Genomic DNA, 22,152 nt, shown 5'->3' with positions numbered 1-22,152 from the left:
ACAAGGCACAGGTATTAAGATGCAGGACACCTGGCGGCAGGTGACAGTACAAGGCACAGGTATTAAGATGCAGGACACTGGCGGCAGATGACAGTACAAGGCACAGGTATTAAGATGCAGGACACCTGGCGGCAGGTAACAGTACAAGGCACAGGTATTAAGATGCAGGACACCTGGTGGCAGGTGAGAGTACAGGGCACAGGTATTAAGCTGCAGAACACCTGGCAGCAGGTGACAGTACAAGGCACAGGTATTAAGGTGCAGACACCTGGCGGCAGGTGACAGTACAAGGCACAGGTATTAAGCTGCAGACACCTGTCGGCGGGTGACAGTACAAGGCACAGGTATTAAGCTGCAGACACCTTGCGGCAGGTGACAGTACGAGGCACAAGTATTAAGCTGCAGACACCTGTCGGCGGGTGACAGTACAAGGCACAGGTATTAAGCTGCAGGACACCTGGGGCAGGTAACAGTACAAGGCACAGGTATTAAGCTGCAGACACCTGGTGGCGGAAGACAGTACAAGGCACAGGTATTGAGCTGCAGGACACCTGGTGGCGGATGACAGTACAAGGCACAGGTATTAAGATGCAGGACACCTGGCGGCAGGTGACAGTAAGAGGCACAGGTATTAAGCTGCAGACACCTGGCGGCAGATGACAGTACAAGGCACAGGTATTAAGATGCAGGACACCTGGCAGCAGGTGACAGTACAAGGCACAGGCATTAATATGCAGGACACCTGGCGGCAGGTAACAGTACGAGGCACAAGTATTGAGCTGCAGGACACCTGGTGGCGGATGACAGTACAAGGCACAGGTATTAAGCTGCAGGACACCTGGCGGCAGGTGACAGTACGAGGCACAAGTATTGAGCTGCAGGACACCTGGTGGCGGATGACAGTACAAGGCACAGGTATTAAGCTGCAGGACACCTGGCGGTTAGGTGACAGTACGAGGCACAGGTATTAAGCTGCAGACACCTGGCAGCAGGTGACAGTACAAGGCACAGGTATTAAGCTGCAGGACACCTGGCAGCAGGTAACAGTACAAGGCACAGGTATTAAGCTGCAGGACACCTGGCGGCAGGTGACAGTACAAGGCACAGGTATTAAGCTGCAGACACCTTGCGGCAGGTGATAATACACGGCACAGGTATTAAGCTGCAGACACCTGGCGGCAGGTGACAGTACAGGGCACAGGTATTAAGCTGCAGACACCTGGCGGCAGGTGACAGTACAAGGCACAGGTATTAAGGTGCAGACACCTTGCGGCAGGTGACAGTACAAGGCACAGGTATTAAGCTGCAGACACCTGGCAGCAGGTGACAGTACGAGGCACAAGTATTAAGCTGCAGACACCTGGCGGCAGGTGACAGTACAAGGCACAGGTATTAAGCTGCAGACACCTGGCGGCAGGTGACAGTACAAGGCACAGGTATTAAGGTGCAGACATCTGGCGGCAGGTGACAGTAAGAGGCACAGGTATTAAGCTGCAGGACACCTGGTGGCGGATGACAGTACAAGGCACAGGTATTAAGCGGCAGGACACCTGGCGGCAGGTGACAGTAAGAGGCACAGGTATTAAGCTGCAGACACCTGGCGGCAGGTGACAGTACAAGGCACAGGCATTATTATGCAGGACACCTGGCGGAAGGTGACAGTACAAGGCACAGGTATTAAGCGGCAGACACCTGGCAGCAGGTGACAGTACAAGGCACAGGTATTAAGCGGCAGGACACCTGGTGGCAGGTGGCAGTACAAGGCACAAGTATTGAGCTGCAGGACACCTGGCGGCAGGTGCCAGCACGAGGCACAGGTATTAAGCTGCAGGACACCTGGGGCAGGTAACAGTACAAGGCACAGGTATTAAGCTGCAGACAACTTGCGGCAGGTGACAGTACAAGGCACAGGTATTAAGGTGCAGAGACCTGGCGGCAGGTGACAGTACAAGGCACAGGTATTAAGCGGCAGACACCTGGCGGCAGGTGACAGTACAAGGCACAGGTATTAAGCGGCAGACACCTGGCGGCAGGTGACAGTACAAGGCACAGGTATTAAGCTGCAGACACCTGGCGGCAGGTAACAGTAAGAGGCACAGGTATTAAGCGGCAGGACACCTGGCGGCAGGTGACAGTACAGGGCACAGGTATTAAGCGGCAGGACACCTGGCGGCAGGTGACAGTAAGAGGCACAGGTATTAAGCGGCAGGACACCTGGCGGCAGGTGACAGTACAAGGCACAGGTATTAAGATGCAGGACACCTGGCGGCAGGTGACAGTACAAGGCACAGGTATTAATATGCAGGACACCTGGTGGCAGGTGACAGTACAGGGCACAGGTATTAAGCGCCAGGACACCTGGCGGCAGGTGACAGTACAAGGCACAGGTATTAAGTTGCAGACACCTGGCAGCAGGTGACAGTACGAGGCACAAGTATTAAGCTGCAGAACACCTTGAGGCAGGTGGCAGTACAAGGCACAGGTATTAAGATGCAGGACACCTGGCGGCAGGTGACAGTACCAGGCACAGATATTAAGATGCAGGACACTGGCGGCAGATGACAGTACAAGGCACAGGTATTAAGATGCAGGACACCTGGCGGCAGGTAACAGTACAAGGCACAGGTATTAAGATGCAGGACACCTGGTGGCAGGTGAGAGTACAGGGCACAGGTATTAAGCTGCAGAACACCTGGCAGCAGGTGACAGTACAAGGCACAGGTATTAAGGTGCAGACACCTGGCGACAGGTGACAGTACAAGGCACAGGTATTAAGCTGCTGACACCTGTCGGCGGGTGACAGTACAAGGCACAGGTATTAAGCTGCAGACACCTTGCGGCAGGTGACAGTATGAGGCACTAGTATTAAGCTGCAGACACCTGTCGGCGGGTGACAGTACAAGGCACAGGTATTAAGCTGCAGGACACCTGGGGCAGGTAACAGTACAAGGCACAGGTATTAAGCTGCAGACACCTGGTGGCGGAAGACAGTACAAGGCACAGGTATTGAGCTGCAGGACACCTGGTGGCGGATGACAGTACAAGGCACAGGTATTAAGATGCAGGACACCTGGCGGCAGGTGACAGTAAGAGGCACAGGTATTAAGCTGCAGACACCTGGCGGCAGATGACAGTACAAGGCACAGGTATTAAGATGCAGGACACCTGGCAGCAGGTGACAGTACAAGGCACAGGCATTAATATGCAGGACACCTGGCGGCAGGTAACAGTACGAGGCACAAGTATTGAGCTGCAGGACACCTGGTGGCGGATGACAGTACAAGGCACAGGTATTAAGCTGCAGGACACCTGGCGGCAGGTGACAGTACGAGGCACAAGTATTGAGCTGCAGGACACCTGGTGGCGGATGACAGTACAAGGCACAGGTATTAAGCTGCAGGACACCTGGCGGTTAGGTGACAGTACGAGGCACAGGTATTAAGCTGCAGACACCTGGCAGCAGGTGACAGTACAAGGCACAGGTATTAAGCTGCAGGACACCTGGCAGCAGGTAACAGTACAAGGCACAGGTATTAAGCTGCAGGACACCTGGCGGCAGGTGACAGTACAAGGCACAGGTATTAAGCTGCAGACACCTTGCGGCAGGTGATAATACACGGCACAGGTATTAAGCTGCAGACACCTGGCGGCAGGTGACAGTACAGGGCACAGGTATTAAGCTGCAGACACCTGGCGGCAGGTGACAGTACAAGGCACAGGTATTACGGTGCAGACACCATGCGGCAGGTGACAGTACAAGGCACAGGTATTAAGCTGCAGACACCTGGCAGCAGGTGACAGTACGAGGCACAAGTATTAAGCTGCAGACACCTGGCGGCAGGTGACAGTACAAGGCACAGGTATTAAGCTGCAGACACCTGGCGGCAGGTGACAGTACAAGGCACAGGTATTAAGGTGCAGACACCTGGCGGCAGGTGACAGTAAGAGGCACAGGTATTAAGCTGCAGGACACCTGGTGGCGGATGACAGTACAAGGCACAGGTATTAAGCGGCAGGACACCTGGCGGCAGGTGACAGTAAGAGGCACAGGTATTAAGCTGCAGACACCTGGCGGCAGGTGACAGTACAAGGCACAGGCATTATTATGCAGGACACCTGGCGGAAGGTGACAGTACAAGGCACAGGTATTAAGCGGCAGACACCTGGTGGCAGGTGGCAGTACAAGGCACAAGTATTGAGCTGCAGGACACCTGGCGGCAGGTGACAGCACGAGGCACAGGTATTAAGCTGCAGGACACCTGGGGCAGGTAACAGTACAAGGCACAGGTATTAAGCTGCAGACAACTTGCGGCAGGTGACAGTACAAGGCACAGGTATTAAGCTGCAGACACCTGGCGGCAGGTGACAGTACAAGGCACAGGTATTAAGCTGCAGACACCTGGCGGCAGGTGACAGTACAAGGCACAGGTATTAAGGTGCAGACATCTGGCGGCAGGTGACAGTACAAGGCACAGGTATTAAGCGGCAGGACACCTGGCGGCAGGTGACAGTACAAGGCACAGGTATTAAGTTGCAGACACCTGGCGGCAGGTGACAGTACAAGGCACAAGTATTAAGTTGCAGACACCTGGCAGCAGGTGACAGTACAAGGCACAGGTATTAAGCTGCAGGACACTTGGCGGCAGGTGACAGTACGAGGCACAAGTATTAAGCTGCAGACACCTGTCGGCGGGTGACAGTACAAGGCACAGGTATTAAGCTGCAGGACACCTGGGGCAGGTAACAGTACAAGGCACAGGTATTAAGCTGCAGGACACCTGGCGGCAGATGACAGTACGAGGCACAAGTATTGAGCTGCAGGACACCTGGTGGCGGATGACAGTACGAGGCACAAGTATTGAGCTGCAGGACACCTGGTGGCGGATGACAGTACGAGGCACAAGTATTGAGCTGCAGGACACCTGGAGGCAGGTGACAGTACAAGGCACAGGTATTAAGCTGCAGGACACCTGGCGGCAGGTGACAGTAAGAGGCACAGGTATTAAGCTGCAGACACCTGGCGGCAGGTGACAGTAAGGGGCACAGGTATTACGCTGCAGGACACCTGGCGGCAGGTGACAGTACAAGGCACGGGTATTAAGCTGCAGGACACCTGGCGGCAGGTGACAGTACAAGGCACAGGTATTAAGCTGCAGGACACCTGGCGGCAGGTGACAGTACAAGGCACGGGTATTAAGCTGCAGGACACTTGGCGGCAGGTGACAGTACAAGGCACAGGTATTAAGCTGCAGACACCTGGCGGCAGGTGACAGTACAAGGCACAGGTATTAAGCGGCAGGACACCTGTATGTATGTATGTATGTATACTTGTATAGCGCGATCCTGTCACCCCAACGGCATCCTGGCGCTGCAAATCAACGTTAACACCACATACGCTGCTCAGACAACCCTGGGGAAAAGATGGGTTTTCAAGTCAAGTCAAATATTTATATAGCGCGCTACATACCCAGAGGGTCTCAAGGCGCTTGAAGAAGGGTGGGGAATTACTTGTCGAATATCCAGGTTTTAAGTTGCTTTCTGAATGCTAGGTGGTTCTGAGTGAGGCGAAGGTGAATGGGGAGTGAGTTCCAGGTCTTAGCTGCCAGGTAGGAGAAGGATCTTCCTCCCATGGTGGTTTTGTTGATGCGAGGTACAGCAGCAAGGGCTTGGTAGGCGGAGCGTAGCTGGCGGGAGGGGGTGTAGAAGGAAAGTCGTGTGTTGAGGCATTCGGGTCCAAGTTCGTAAAGTGCTTTGTGTGCGTGGGTTAGGAGGCGGAATGTTATCCTCTTATTGAAGGGGAGCCAGTGGAGGTTTTTCAGGTGACTAGAAATGTGGTCTTTACGCAGGATGTCTAGTATGAGTCTGGCTGATGCGTTCTGGATGCGTTGGAGTTTTTTCTGAAGTTTTGCGGTGGTACCAGCGTATAGGGTGTTTCCGTAGTCCCGGCGGCTTGTAACCAGTGCGTGGGTGACCGTTTTTCTAGTTTCGGTGGGGATCCAGCGAAATGTTTTTTTGAGCATGCGAAGAATGTTGAAGCAAGATGATGAAACGGCGTTGACTTGTCTGGTCATTGAGAGTGAGAAGTCCAGGATGACGCCCAGGTTCCGTGCGTGGTTCGTCGGGATGGGTGCTTTTCCAAGGGCCTCTGGCCACCAAGAGTCATCCCAGGCGGAGGGGGAGGTACCTAAGATAAGGACTTCTGTTTTGTCTGAGTTCAGTTTCAGACGGCTGTGCTTCATCCACTCGGCTACTTCTTTCATTCCTTCATGTAGGTTGGTTTTGGCGGTGTTAGGGTCTTTGGTGAGTGAGAGGATCAGTTTAGTGTCATCAGCGTAGGAGATGATGTTGAGGTTGTGTTGGCGTGCGATGGCCGCGAGGGGGCTCATGTAAACGTTGAAGAGGGTGGGGCTGAGTGAAGATCCTTGTGGCACGCCGCAAATGACTTCAGTGGCCTCTGACTTGAATGGTGGGAGGCGGACTCTCTGGGTTCTTCCGGTGAGGAACGAGGTGATCCATTCCAGTGCTTTTCCTTGGATTCCGATGTTTCTGAGGCGTTGTAACAGGGTGCTATGACAGACTGTGTCGATGGCTGCGGAGAGGTCAAGGAGGATGAGGGCGACTGTGTCTCCATTGTCCAGTAGAGTTCGAATGTCATCTGTTGCTGCGATGAGTGCGGTCTCAGTGCTGTGTTTTGCTCGGAATCCGGACTGTGAGGAGTCGAGGGATTTGTTGGTTTCGAGGAAGGCGGCGAGCTGGTTGTTGACAGTTTTCTCGATGACTTTGGCCGGGAATGGAAGGAGCGAGATGGGGCGGTAGTTTTTGAGTTCGGTGGGGTCAGCTGTGGGTTTTTTTCAGAAGGGCGCTGAGTTCGGCGTGTTTCCAGCTTTCCGGGAAGGTGGCAGAGTTGAGGGAGCAGTTGATGACGTCTCGGAGGTGTGGTGCTATGATGGAGTCTGCTTTGTTGAAGATGTGGTGAGGGCATGGGTCTGTGGGGGATCCTGAGTGGATGGAGTTCATCAGGCGGATGGTGTCCTCGGTGGAGATTGGGTTCCAGTCATTAAGGATGTTCAAGGGGGGTGAAGGTACGGCAGAAGGTTGGGTGGGTTGGTCTTCGGGTTGGTTGTCGAAGCTGTTGTGGAGGCTTTTTCAGGGCTTTTCTGAACGGGAAGAAGTCCCTTTGGCTTCTTAGTGGCAGGGAGTTCCAGAGCTTGGCCGCTGCGACACTGAACGAACAGCCACCCATCCTCACTCTCTGGAATCTCGGTACCACAAGCAGATGAGCCGAAGAAGAGCGTAAGGACCACGAAGGAGAGTACCAAACAAACATATTCTGCAATGGAACCGGGCCTTGTCCATGCACCGCCCTAAACACTAAACATGCAGCCTTGTAACAGACGCATAGGTGCACAGGCAGCCAGTGTAGATCTCGTAGGGCTGCTGCTGAAGAGCTATGATTAGGGCGGGAAAGAGCCAGCTTGGCGGCCAAGTTCTGCACCCGTTGCAACTTCCCCAGCAGTGTTTTTGGAGCCTCCAGAAGTAGCGCATTACAATAGTCAAGACGACTCAAGATGGTACCACGCACTACTTCAGGCCTGGCCTGCTCGGGGAGAAGGGGCAGAACTTTACGCAGCATACGTAGCAGCATCATGCACGTGGATGTGGTCTTGTTCACGTACATATCCAGCTGCAAGTTGGGGCCGAAAATCACCCCCAGGTTGCGTGCCGACTCAGCAGCTGACACAATCTCGGGGAAGGTCGGGGGCCAGAAGTTCTCCGGGAGTTCACGAGGAATCCGGTCCGTAGAACAATACAACACCTCGGTCTTTGTACTATTAAACTGCAAGGAGTTGGACCGGAGCCAATCCGCTGTGGCAGACATGCATCAGTAAAAAGCCTCCAGCGGGACCGCGTTCTTCCCTTCAAGCGAAAAGACCAACTGGGTGTCATCAGCATAATTAAATGCGGAGATGCCAAATGATTTAATTAGTTGGACCAGAGGGCGGAGGTAAAGGTTAAAGAGTATAGGGCTGATGGCCGAGCCCTGAGGTACCCCCTGCCCTACTCTCCGCACCTCCGAGCTGAAAGGAGGCAACGCCACCACCTGCTGCCGATTGTTCAAATAAGAGACCAGCCAGTCCCTTGCACCTGCCGTGACCCCGCACTCCTCCAGCCTCCTGATGAGGGTACGATGGCAGACCGTGTCGAACGCGGCCGACATGTCGAGCAGCACCAAAAAGGCTGCCCGCCCACTGTCGACCCGCGAACGTAAGTTGTCAAGCACGGTCACCAGCGCAGATTCCGTCCCGTGTGCTGGGCGAAAACCAAACTGTGTCTCATCGAACCAGATGTTTTCTTCCAGGAAGCCAGACAGAGAATGGGTCACTAACTTCTCTATGATCTTAATGGGGAAGGGGAGCAAGGAGATCGGTCTGTAATTTGACAAGCAGGCGGGGTCCATGGTGGATTTCTTAAGGAGAGGAGACACAGCTGCCAGTTTCCAGCACTCCGGAACCGTTGCGGCAGGTGACAGTACAAGGCACAGGTATTAATATGCAGGACACCTGGTGGCAGGTGACAGTACAGGGCAAAGGTATTAAGCGGCAGGACACCTGGCGGCAGGTGACAGTACAAGGCACAGGTATTAATATGCAGGACACCTGGTGGCAGGTGACAGTACAAGGCACAGGTATTAAGCTGCAGGACACCTGGCGGCAGGTGACAGTAAGGGGCACAGGTATTACGCTGCAGATACCTGGCTGCAGGTAACAGTACAAGGCACAGGTATTAAGATGCAGGACACCTGGCGGCAGGCGACAGTACAAGGCACAGGTATTAAGATGCAGGACACTTGGCGGCAGGTGACAGTACAAGGCACAGGTATTAAGCTGCAGGACACCTGGCGGCAGGTAACAGTACAAGGCACAGGAATTAAGCTGCAGGACACCTGGCAGCAGGTGACAGTACAAGGCACAGGTATTAAGGTGCAGACACCTGGCGGCAGGTGACAGTAAGAGGCACAGGTATTAAGCTGCAGGACACCTGGCGGCAGGTGACAGTACAAGGCACAGGTATTAAGCTGCAGGACACCTGGCGGCAGGTGACAGTACAAGGCACAGGTATTAAGCTGCAGGACACCTGGCGGCAGGTGACAGTACAAGGCACAGGTATTAAGCTGCAGGACACCTGGCAGCAGGTGACAGTACAATGCACAGGTATTAAGCTGCAGACACCTGGCGGCAGGTGACAGTACAAGGCACAGGTATTAAGCAGCAGACACCTGGATGCAGGTGACAGTACAAGGCACAGGTATTAAGCTGCAGGACACCTGGCGGGAGGTGACAGTACGAGGCACAGGTATTAAGGTGCAGACACCTGTCGGCGGGTGACAGTACAAGGCACAGGTATTAAGCTGCAGGACACCTGGTGGCGGATGACAGTACAAGGCACAGGTATTAAGCTGCAGACACCTCGCGGCAGGTGACAGTACAAGGCACGGGTATTAAGCTGCAGACACCTGGCGGCAGGTGACAATACAAGGCACGGGTATTAAGCTGCAGACACCTGGCGGCAGGTGACAGTACAAGGCACAGGTATTAAGCTGCAGACACCTGGCGGCAGGTGACAGTAAGAGGCACAGGTATTAAGCTGCAGGACACCTGGTGGCAGGTGACAGTACGAGGCACAGGTATTAAGCTGCAGACACCTGGCGGCAGGTGACAGTACAAGGCACAGGTATTAAGCTGCAGACACCTGGCGGCAGGTGACAGTAAGAGGCACAGGTATTAAGCTGCAGGACACCTGGTGGCAGGTGACAGTACGAGGCACAGGTATTAAGCTGCGACACCTGGCGGCAGGTGACAATACAAGGCACAGGTATTAAGGTGCATACACCTTGCGGCAGGTGACAGTAAGGGGCACAGGTATTACACTGCAGATACCTGGCTGCAGGTAACAGTACAAGGCACAGGTATTAAGCTGCAGGACACCTGGCGGCAGGTGACAGTATGAGGCACAGATATTAAGCTGCAGACACCTGGCGGCAGGTGACAGTACAAGGCACAGGTATTAAGATGCAGGACACCTGGCGGCAGGTGACAGTACAAGGCACAGGTATTAAGATGCAGGACACCTGGCGGCAGGTGACAGTACAAGGCACAGGTATTAAGCTGCAGGACACCTGGCGGCAGGTAACAGTACAAGGCACAGGTATTAAGCTGCAGGACACCTGGCAGCAGGTGACAGTACACGGCACAGGTATTAAGGTGCAGACACCTGGCGGCAGGTGACAGTAAGAGGCACAGGTATTAAGCTGCAGGACACCTGGCGGCAGGTGACAGTACAAGGCACAGGTATTAAGCTGCAGGACACCTGGCGGCAGGTGACAGTACGAGGCACAGGTATTAAGCTGCAGACACCTGGCGGCAGGTGACAATACAAGGCACAGGTATTAAGGTGCAGACACCTTGCGGCAGGTGACACTAAGGGGCACAGGTATTACGCTGCAGATACCTGGCAGCAGGTGACAGTACAGGGCACAGGTATTAAGATGCAGGACACCTGGCGGCAGATGACAGTACGAGGCACAGGTATTAAGCTGCAGGACACCTGGCGGCAGGTGACAGTACGAGGCACAGGTATTAAGCTGCAGACACCTGGCGGCAGGTGACAATACAAGGCACAGGTATTAAGGTGCAGACACCCTGCGGCAGGTGACAGTAAGGGGCACAGGTATTAAGCTGCAGATACCTGGCGGCAGGTGACAATACAAGGCACAGGTATTAAGGTGCAGACACCCTGCGGCAGGTAACAGTACAAGGCACAGGTATTAAGCTGCAGGACACCTGGCAGCAGGTGACAGTACAAGGCACAGGTATTAAGCTGCAGGACACCTGGCAGCAGGTGACAGTACAAGGCACAGGTATTAAGCTGCAGGACACCTGGCAGCAGGTGACAGTACAAGGCACAGGTATTAAGCTGCAGACACCTGGCGGCAGGTGACAATACAAGGCACAGGTATTAAGGTGCAGACACCCTGCAGCAGGTGACAGTAAGGGGCACAGGTATTAAGCTGCAGGACACCTGGCGGCAGGTGACAGTACGAGGCACAGATATTAAGCTGCAGACACCTGGCGGCATGTGACAGTACAAGGCACAGGTATTAAGATGCAGGACACCTGGCGGCAGGTGACAGTACAAGGCACAGGTATTAAGATGCAGGACACCTGGCGGCAGGTGACAGTACAAGGCACAGGTATTAAGCTGCAGACACCTGGCGGCAGGTGACAGTACAAGGCACAGGTATTAAGCTGCAGGACACCTGGCGGCAAGTAACAGTACAAGGCACAGGTATTAAGCTGCAGGACACCTGGCAGCAGGTGACAGTACAAGGCACAGGTATTAAGGTGCAGACACCTGGCAGCAGGTGACAGTACAAGGCACAGGTATTAAGCTGCAGGATACCTGGCGGCAGGTGACAGTACAGGGCACAGGTATTAAGCTGCAGACACCTGGCTGCAGGTGACAGTACAAGGCACAGGTATTAAGCTGCAGGACACCTGGTGGAAGGTAACAGTACAAGGCACAGGTATTAAGCTGCAGGACACCTGGCAGCAGGTGACAGTACAAGGCACAGGTATTAAGGTGCAGACACCTGGCGGCAGGTGACAGTACAAGGCACAGGTATTAAGTTGCAGAAACCTGGCAGCAGGTGACAGTAAGAGGCACAGGTATTAAGCTGCAGACACCTGGCGGCAGGTGACAGTACAGGGAACAGGTATTAAGCTGCAGACACCTGGAGGCAGGTGACAGTACAAGGCACAGGTATTAAGCTGCAGACAGCTAGCAGCAGGTGACAGTACAAGGCACAGGTATTAAGCTGCAGGACACCTGGCGGTGGATGACAGTACAAGGCACAGGTATTAAACTGCAGACACCTGGCGGCAGGTGACAGTACGAGGCACAGGTATTAAGCTGCAGGGCACCTGGCGGCAGGTGACAGTACAAGGCACAGGTATTAAGATGCAGGACACCTGGCGGCAGGTGACAGTACAAGGCACAGGTATTAAGCTGCAGGACACCTGGCGGCAGGTGACAGTACAAGGCACAGGTATTAAGCTGCAGGACACCTGGCAGCAGGTGACAGTACAAGGCACAGGTATTAAGCTGCAGGACACCTGGATGCAGGTGACAGTACAAGGCACAGGTATTAAGCTGCAGGACACCTGGCGGGAGGTGACAGTACGAGGCACAGGTATTAAGGTGCAGACACCTGTCGGCGGGTGACAGTACAAGGCACAGGTATTAAGCTGCAGGACACCTGGTGGCGGATGACAGTACAAGGCACAGGTATTAAGCTGCAGACACCTGGCGGCAGGTGACAGTACAAGGCACGGGTATTAAGCTGCAGACACCTGGCGGCAGGTGACAGTACAAGGCACGGGTATTAAGCTGCAGACACCTGGCGGCAGGTGACAGTACAAGGCACAGGTATTAAGCTGCAGACACCTGGCGGCAGGAGACAGTAAGAGGCACAGGTATTAAGCTGCAGGACACCTGGTGGCAGGTGACAGTACGAGGCACAGGTATTAAGCTGCAGACACCTGGCGGCAGGTGACAGTACAAGGCACAGGTATTCAGCTGCAGACACCTGGCGGCAGGTGACAGTAAGAGGCACAGGTATTAAGCTGCAGGACACCTGGTGGCAGGTGACAGTACGAGGCACAGGTATTAAGCTGCAGACACCTGGCGGCAGGTGACAATACAAGGCACAGGTATTAAGGTGCAGACACCTTGCGGCAGGTGACAGTAAGGGGCACAGGTATTACGCTGCAGATACCTGGCTGCAGGTAACAGTACAAGGCACAGGTATTAAGCTGCAGGACTCCTGGCGGCAGGTGACAGTATGAGGCACAGATATTAAGCTGCAGACACATGGCGGCAGGTGACAGTACAAGGCACAGGTATTAAGATGCAGGACACCTGGCGGCAGGTGACAGTACAAGGCACAGGTATTAAGATGCAGGACACCTGGCGGCAGGTGACAGTACAAGGCACAGGTATTAAGCTGCAGGACACCTGGCGGCAGGTAACAGTACAAGGCACAGGTATTAAGCTGCAGGACACCTGGCAGCAGGTGACAGTACACGGCACAGGTATTAAGGTGCAGACACCTGGCGGCAGGTGACAGTAAGAGGCACAGGTATTAAGCTGCAGGACACCTGGCGGCAGGTGACAGTACAAGGCACAGGTATTAAGCTGCAGGACACCTGGCAGCAGGTGACAGTACAAGGCACGGGTATTAAGCTGCAGACACCTGGCGGCAGGTGACAGTACAAGGTACAGGTACTAAGCTGCAGGACACCTGGCGGCAGGTGACAGTACGAGGCACAGGTATTAAGCTGCAGACACCTGGCGGCAGGTGACAGTACGAGGCACGGGTATTAAGCTGCAGACACCTGGCGGCAGGTGACAATACAAGGCACAGGTATTAAGGTGCAGACACCTTGCGGCAGGTGACAGTAAGGGGCACAGGTATTACGCTGCAGATACCTGGCAGCAGGTGACAGTACAGGGCACAGGTATTAAGATGCAGGACACCTGGCGGCAGGTGACAGTACGAGGCACAGGTATTAAGCTGCAGGACACCTGGCGGCAGGTGACAGTACGAGGCACAGGTATTAAGCTGCAGACACCTGGCGGCAGGTGACAATACAAGGCACAGGTATTAAGGTGCAGACACCATGCGGCAGGTGACAGTAAGGGGCACAGGTATTAAGCTGCAGATACCTGGCTGCAGGTAACAGTACAAGGCACAGGTATTAAGCTGCAGGACACCTGGCAGCAGGTGACAGTACAAGGCACAGGTATTAAGCTGCAGGACACCTGGCAGCAGGTGACAGTACAAGGCACAGGTATTAAGCTGCAGGACACCTGGCAGCAGGTGACAGTACAAGGCACAGGTATTAAGCTGCAGACACCTGGCGGCAGGTGACAATACAAGGCACAGGTATTAAGGTGCAGACACCCTGCAGCAGGTGACAGTAAGGGGCACAGGTATTAAGCTGCAGGACACCTGGCGGCACGTGACAGTACGAGGCACAGATATTAAGCTGCAGACACCTGGCGGCATGTGACAGTACAAGGCACAGGTATTAAGATGCAGGACACCTGGCGGCAGGTGACAGTACAAGGCACAGGTATTAAGCTGCAGGACACCTGGCGGCAGGTGACAGTACAAGGCACAGATATTAAGCTGCAGACACCTGGCGGCAGGTGACAGTACAAGGCACAGGTATTAAGCTGCAGGACACCTGGCGGCAAGTAACAGTACAAGGCACAGGTATTAAGCTGCAGGACACCTGGTGGCAGGTAACAGTACAAGGCACAGGTATTAAGCTGCAGGACACCGGGCAGCAGGTGACAGTACAAGGCACAGGTATTAAGGTGCAGACACCTGGCGGCAGGTGACAGTACAAGGCACAGGTATTAAGTTGCAGACACCTGGCAGCAGGTGACAGTAAGAGGCACAGGTATTAAGCTGCAGACACCTGGCGGCAGGTGACAGTACAGGGCACAGGTATTAAGCTGCAGACACCTGGAGGCAGGTGACAGTACAAGGCACAGGTATTAAGCTGCAGACAGCTAGCAGCAGGTGACAGTACAAGGCACAGGTATTAAGCTGCAGGACACCTGGCGGTGGATGACAGTACAAGGCACAGGTATTAAACTGCAGACACCTGGCGGCAGGTGACAGTACAAGGCACAGGTATTAAGCTGCAGGGCACCTGGCGGCAGGTGACAGTACAAGGCACAGGTATTAAGATGCAGGACACCTGGCGGCAGGTGACAGTACAAGGCACAGGTATTAAGCGGCAGACACCTAGCAGCAGGTGACAGTACAAGGCACAGGTATTAAGCTGCAGGACACCTGGCGGTGGATGACAGTACAAGGCACAGGTATTAAACTGCAGACACCTGGCGGCAGATGACAGTACGAGGCACAGGTATTAAGCTGCAGGGCACCTGGCGGCAGGTGACAGTACAAGGCACAGGTATTAAGATGCAGGACACCTGGCGGCAGGTGACAGTACAAGGCACAGGTATTAAGCTGCAGGACACCTGGCGGCAGGTGACAGTACAAGGCACAGGTATTAAGCTGCAGGACACCTGGCAGCAGGTGACAGTACAAGGCACAGGTATTAAGCTGCAGGACACCTGGCGGCAGGTGACAGTACAGGGCACAGGTATTAAGCGGCAGGACACCTGGCGGCAGGTGACAGTAAGAGGCACAGGTATTAAGCGGCAGGACACCTGGCGGCAGGTGACAGTACAAGGCACAGGTATTAAGCTGCAGACACCTTGCGGCAGGTGACAGTACAAGGCACAGGTATTAAGCTGCAGGACACCTGGTGGCAGGTAACAGTACAAGGCACAGGTATTAACCTGCAGGACACCTGGCAGCAGGTGACAGTACAAGGCACAGGTATTAAGGTGCAGACACCTGGCGGCAGGTGACAGTACAAGGCACAGGTATTAAGTTGCAGACACCTGGCAGCAGGTGACTGTAAGAGCACAGGTATTAAGCTGCAGACACCTGGCGGCAGGTGACAGTACAGGGCACAGGTATTAAGCTGCCGACACCTGGAGGCAGGTGACAGTACAAGGCACAGGTATTAAGCTGCAGACACCTAGCGGCAGGTGACAGTACAAGGCACAGGTATTAAGCTGCAGGACACCTGGCAGCAGGTGACAGTACAAGGCACAGGTATTTAGCTGCAGACACCTGGCGGCAGGTGACAGTACAAGGCACGGGTATTAAGCTGCAGACACCTGGCGGCAGGTGACAGTACAAGGCACAGGTATTAAGCTGCAGGACACCTGGCGGCAGGTGACAGTACAAGGCACAGGTATTAAGCTGCATGACACCTGGCGGCAGGTAACAGTACAAGGCACAGGTATTAAGCTGCAGGACACCTGGCGGCAGGTGACAGTACAAGGCACAGGTATTAAGCTGCAGGAAACCTGGCGGCAGGTGACAGTACAAGGCACAGGTATTAAGCTGCAGACACCTGGCGGCAGATGACAGTACAAGGCACAGGTATTAAGCTGCAGACACCTGGCGGCAGATGGCAGTACAAGGCACAGGTATTAAGCTGCCGACACCTGGCAGCAGGTGACAGTACAAGGCACAGGTATTTAGCTGCAGACACCTGGCGGCAGGTGACAGTACAAGGCGCGGGTATTAAGCTGCAGACACCTGGCGGCAGGTGACAGTACAAGGCACAGGTATTAAGCTGCAGGACACCTGGCGGCAGGTAACAGTACAAGGCACAGGTATTAAGCTGCAGGACACCTGGCGGCAGGTGACAGTACAAGGCACAGGTATTAAGCTGCAGACACCTGGCGGCAGGTAACAGTACAAGGCACAGGTATTAAGCTGCAGGACACCTGGCGGCAGGTGACAGTACAAGGCACAGATATTAAGATGCAGGACACCTGGCGGCAGGTGACAGTACAAGGCACAGGTATTAAGCTGCAGATACCTGGCGGCAGATGACAGTACAAGGCACAGGTATTAAGCTGCAGACACCTGGCGGCAGGTGACAGTAAGAGGCACAGGTATTAAGCTGCAGACACCTGGTGGCAGGTGAGAGTACAGGGCACAGGTATTAGGCTGCAGACACCTGGCGGCAGGTGACAGTACGAGGCACAGGTATTAAGGTGCAGACGTCTGGCAGCAGGTGACAGTACAGGGCACAGGTATTAAGCTGCAGACACCTGGCAGCAGGTGACAGTACGAGGCACAGATATTAAGCTGCAGACACCTGGCGGCAGGTAACAGTACAAGGCACAGGTATTAAGCTGCAGGACACCTGGCGGCAAGTGACAGTACAAGGCACAGGTATTAAGCTGCAGACACCTGGCGGTAGGTGACAATATAAGGCACAGGTATTAAGCTGCAGACACCTGGCGGCAGGTAACAGTACAAGGCACAGGTATTAAGCTGCAGGACACCTGGCGGCAGGTGACAGTACAAGGCACAGGTATTAAGCTGCAGACACCTGGCGGCAGGTGACAATATAAGGCACAGGTATTAAGCTGCAGACACCTGGCGGCAGGTGACAGTACAAGGCACAGGTATTAAGCTGCAGACACCTGGCGGCAGGTAACAGTACAAGGCACAGGTATTAAGCTGCAGGACACCTGGCGGCAGGTGACAGTACAAGGCACAGGTATTAAGATGCAGGACATCTGGCGGCAGGTGACAGTACAAGGCACAGGTATTAAGCTGCAGGACACCTGGCGGCAGGTGACAGTACAAGACACAGGTATTAAGATGCAGGACACCTGGCGGCAGGTGACAGTACAAGGCACAGGTATTAAGATGCAGGACACCTGGCGGCAGGTGACAGTACAAGGCACAGGTATTAAGCTGCAGGACACCTGGCGGCAGGTGACAGTACAAGGCACAGGTATTAAGCTGCAGACACCTGGCGGCAGGTAACAGTACAAGGCACAGGTATTAAGCTGCAGACACCTGGCGGCAGGTGACAGTACAAGGCACAGGTATTAAGCTGCAGGACACCTGGCGGCAGGTGACAGTACAAGGCACAGGTATTAAGCTGCAGACACCTGGCGGCAGGTAACAGTACAAGGCACAGGTATTAAGCTGCAGACACCTGGCGGCAGGTGACAGTACAAGGCACAGGTATTAAGCTGCAGACACCTGGCGGCAGGTAACAGTACAAGGCACAGGTATTAAGCTGCAGGACACCTGGCGGCAGGTGACAGTACAAGACACACCTCCCAGTCCTTGCAGTCGAAATCAATAACGTTGCTCCTCTCCAAAGCAAAAAGAAAAGGCCTACTCCCTCAGCACCGTGGTTCAACAAATCCCTCTATGAAGAAAGGAAGCAGCTTAGATTTCTGGAGAAACAATGGAGGCAAGCGCCTTCCACCGATAATTTGGCCGCGCTTCGTTCAGCAAGATCCATGTACCACAAGCACATCTTCCTTGGGAAAGCGTCGCACTTCAGAGCCCTCCTTGACCCTGCCAAAAATAGACCCAAAAAACTATTCGATCTCATCAAGATTCCTAACCGCTCTCCCCCAACCTCCAAGCTGGAGGATTCTACAAATCAAGCAGCGGATTTCGCTTTATTCTTTGACGAAAAAGTGAAATCCCTTGTGGATCAGGTCGCGCATCCTACCCCTCCAGAGGAGCGCAAATCCTCAGCCATTTGGCAGAACTTTGACCCCATCTCTGAAGATGCCCTTCTCAAGTGCATCCTCGAAACAAAGCCCTCCAACCATTCTCTTGACCCTATCCCCAGTGCCATTGACTTCTATACCCATTCCCTCTTCTATTGGGCCACTCTGGTCAACCTCTCCCTCGGGCAAGGCTCCCTTCCTGTCTCCTTCAAAACTGGGCAGGTCACCCCTCTGCTTAAAAAGCCCACTGCTGATGCGAATGACCTCAACAACTTCCGCCCATCACCAACCTACCCTTTCTTGTGAAGATCACAGAAAGATGTGTAGCGAAACAACTCTCTCGTCATATCAAGGACAATGATCTTCTTGACAATTTCCAGTCTGGCTTCATCCAAAACTGCAGCACTGAAACAGCCCTTCTGCAAGTGGTTGATGACGTGCTGCGGATACTCGATTCGGGGGGGTCCTGTCTCTTAATTCTCCTTGACCTTTCTGCAGCCTTTGACACTGTCAATCACGACACCCTCCTCAACATTCTTAAACATAGAATGGGCATGGAGGGCACTGTGCTTAAATGGTTTGCTTCCTTCCTCTCTGATAGATCCCAAATGATCAAAATAGAGAACAGTCTTTCTTCTCCTGTGGCGGTGGGTCAAGGTGTTCCTCAAGGCTCTATATTTGCACCCACTTTGTTCAATCTCTATTTAGAACCACTGGGAAATCTCCTAAGTAAATCCAGGATCCACTATCATCTCTATGCAGACGACACTCAACTCTACCTCAAGGTCGCCTCCACTCACGATCTCGCCATCCTAAGCTCGACTCTCGACTCCATTCAAAACTGGATATCAACTCATCAACTGATTCTGAATCCCTCCAAAACTGAATTCCTCCTCCTCCCCTCCTCTCTTTCTCCTCCCCCGGTTCAATCATGGATGGATCAGATGAATCTACTTAACAATAAACCCATCATTGTCGACAGCGCAAAATCCCTTGGTGTCATACTCGACACAAAACTCAATCTACTCTCCCACATTAATTCCATTGCAAAGTCTGCTCGATACCAATTGCGCCTTCTTTGGGGAATTCGTCGCTTTTTCCCGGAGCAGGACCTTATAACCCTGGTGCAATCGCTGGTCCTCTCCAGACTGGACTACTGCAACTCTCTTCTTACTGGCCTCCCCAAATCCCACCTGTCCCCCCTTAAGTCTGTTCTCCATTTAAAGCAGCTCGTTTCATTTTTGGGGCCAAAAGAAGCGACCACATCACACCGATGCTATCCACCCTCCGCTGGCTTCCCATCGAGGCAAGAGCTATCTACAAGACCGCCTGTATCACCCACAAAGCCTTGCACTCCTCCTCTCCTCGCTACCTGGCGAATAAGCTGAAACTCTCTGGAGGCTCTAGACCTTCACGCAATGCGGAGAATCTTCTGCTTGAACCTCCCACTTTCAAGAAGGAAAGATCGATGGCCCAATCCTTTTCAGGCAACGCAGTGAGAATCTGGAACTCACTTCCGCCTCAGCTCCGGACCACCACCTCCTCCCAGGCCTTCAAAACGGACCTCAAAGTTCTCCTCCTCCAAAGACACCTCCAGAGTTAATTCATGCCCTCTCTATTATCTGAAGGAAGAACCTCCCATTATAGGAAATTCTACTCTCCATGACTATGAAAGTGTCTTCCCAGTGTGTTCTTGTGGTTTGAGAGTCTGCCATTTATTGCAGTGTTATCCTTGTACCGGTGTTTAGTTCTCTTTTGTAACATACACACGTCACTTTTCTCTTGTAACACACAGTTTGCTCCTCTTACATTTTGTTTGCTTTCGATTCTTGCACAAGTGCTACCACTGCCTACGTAACGTTTGTTCTTGAGTGTCGGCCATTTATTGCAGTATTTTACCTCTCATTGTACTTTGTTTTCTCTTGTAACCTGCACACACGTCACTTTTTCCTCCTGTAATGTACCTTTTGCTACCTTTTGTATTTTGTTTGCTCACAATTGTTATGTAACTTAATGTTTGCTTTTGTAACTTGTTCACTTGTAATTGTCTCCTCATGTATCACTACTGTACTGATTGTGAAGCGCTCTGACGCCTTCGGGTAAAGTCCGTGCTAATAGAAAAACGCATTAATAATAAATATAATAATAATATTATATATATAGATATGAAACAGCAGAAGACCTGGCAGCGGGTAACTCTAAGGTGTATAGATGAGACAAGCCATAAACCCTTTTGCCATCCATCTCCTCCACTACAAACAAGCCTTGGCACTGCAGAGAAAGGGGTGACGTCACTACATAGCAGGGCCGCGGTGCAGAGGGCGGGGGCTGGGTGTCCAGGAAGGAATCTGCAAACGAGTGAGCCCCCCCCCCCCCCCCCCCCCAGCTGCAGGGCCTTTGTGCCCCCCCTCCTGCATTCACCACAGCCCTGGGCTGCACCCCCGGGGTCCCACCTCTGCAGTGGGGGGGGGGCAGCCTCTGGACCCGCAGATTCACGGCAGGATCCCCCCCCACGCAGCAGTATCCCGACCCTCTCCGAGGCGCCCCGGGCCGACCCCTCCCCCCGGGGCCCCTCTTTCCCCCCGGGCCCCCGGCGCTCCGCTCACCCAGGTACTCGGCCCCCGGGGGCCCCATGCTGCTCCGGCCTCGAGTGCTGGCGCCGCCTCTTCCGGGAGGGAGGGAGGGGGGGCGCGTCCTCCGTCACCATGGCAGCGGGGGGGGGAGGGGCGGCAGGGAGAAGGAGGAGGAGAGACTGACCTCTGACACTACACGGGCCCTTGAAACCACAACTGCATCACCCTGAGGGCCCCCAGGGGCCCCTGACACCACGGGGTCCCCTCTATCACCCTGAGGGCACCCAGGGGCCCCTGACACCACGGGGTCCCCTCTATCACCCTGAGGGCCCCCTGACACCACGGGGTACCCTCTATCACCCTTAGGGCCCCCAGGGCCCCAGACACCACAGTCTCCCCTACATCACCCTGAGGGGCCCCTGCCACCACGGGGTCCCCTCTATCACCCCGAGGGCCCCCAGGGCCCCAGACACCACAGGCTCCCCTCTATCACCCTGAGGGCCCCCTGAGATTAATAGAGGGTCACCTAGTGTCATAGGCTCCCCAACATCACCCTGAGGGCCCCCAGGGGCCCCTGACACCACGAAGTCCCCTCTATCACCCTGAGGGCCCCTGACATTACAAGGTGTCTCATACTCCTGTGGGCCCTCCCGGTGAGGGGTCCCTGGCCCTGCACTGAGGGTCGACTGGCAGTGAGGGGCGTCATCTCGTGCTCAGTGGCCCGGTGGCATGTCTGACCCGTGCACCCAGCGCTGCCTTTTAACAGATGGCACACACCCCGCACCCCCCTAGTGATGCCACTGGGTATATTGGGGTTCATAACACAGTTTTAGGAAAGGAGTTTTGGGATTAGAACCAAGGTGACCCAAGGTTCAGGTTGGTACTCAAGGGGCACCATCAGCGGCACTAGGGCGGCTGGGTGCAGAGTGCAGGGCGCTAATGTTAGCCACTGGGGCAAGGTGCACCTCGGTTGTGGGCTGCTCTCAGGCAGGCCACCCGGTCTTGGGAGACAAGCTCCTGGGGTTAAGGTAAGGGCAAAAGGGGTCCCAGCTGGCACAAAGTCCATACCACCTGCGGTGCAGTGGCGGCTGGTGCAGGGGGTTTAGGCGGTGTTGGGAGCCCTATCCTTCCCAATGGAGATTGCCCATTGAGGCAAAAGTCTGCAGGCTGGAGCCAGAAGACTGGAAGAAGGAAGCCAACAACTGGTGGATGAAGTTAAAGAGTTGCTGGACACCAGGACACCGTCGGTCAGGTACCTCACGTTCCCGTCACAGTCAGGGGAACTCTTCGGGGTGAGGCTGCAGGCATCGAGGAGAAGGTCGGAGGAGATCGTCCAATGCTGGCTCCCAGGTTAGGATCGCCGGGTGGA

General features: G+C 54.2%; 1 protein-coding gene across 1 annotated transcript in view; it reads right to left on the bottom strand.

Moving 5' to 3' along the window:
* The window catches only part of CSTPP1 (centriolar satellite-associated tubulin polyglutamylase complex regulator 1), a 403,270-nt gene extending 382,367 nt beyond the window's left edge, over positions 1-20,903 (bottom strand). Inside the window, exon 1 of the mRNA XM_078684705.1 lies at positions 20,817-20,903. Coding sequence (XP_078540831.1) covers positions 20,817-20,844 — 28 coding nt within the window. The 5' untranslated portion in view covers positions 20,845-20,903. The remainder of the gene's footprint in view (positions 1-20,816) is intronic.
* Positions 20,904-22,152: the final 1,249 nt, after the last annotated feature.

The sequence above is a fragment of the Lissotriton helveticus genome, chromosome 3_2 (assembly GCF_964261635.1).
Source record: "Lissotriton helveticus chromosome 3_2, aLisHel1.1, whole genome shotgun sequence".
NCBI classification, from domain to species: Eukaryota; Metazoa; Chordata; class Amphibia; order Caudata; family Salamandridae; genus Lissotriton; species Lissotriton helveticus.
This window is presented reverse-complemented; position numbering and strand designations above follow the sequence as displayed.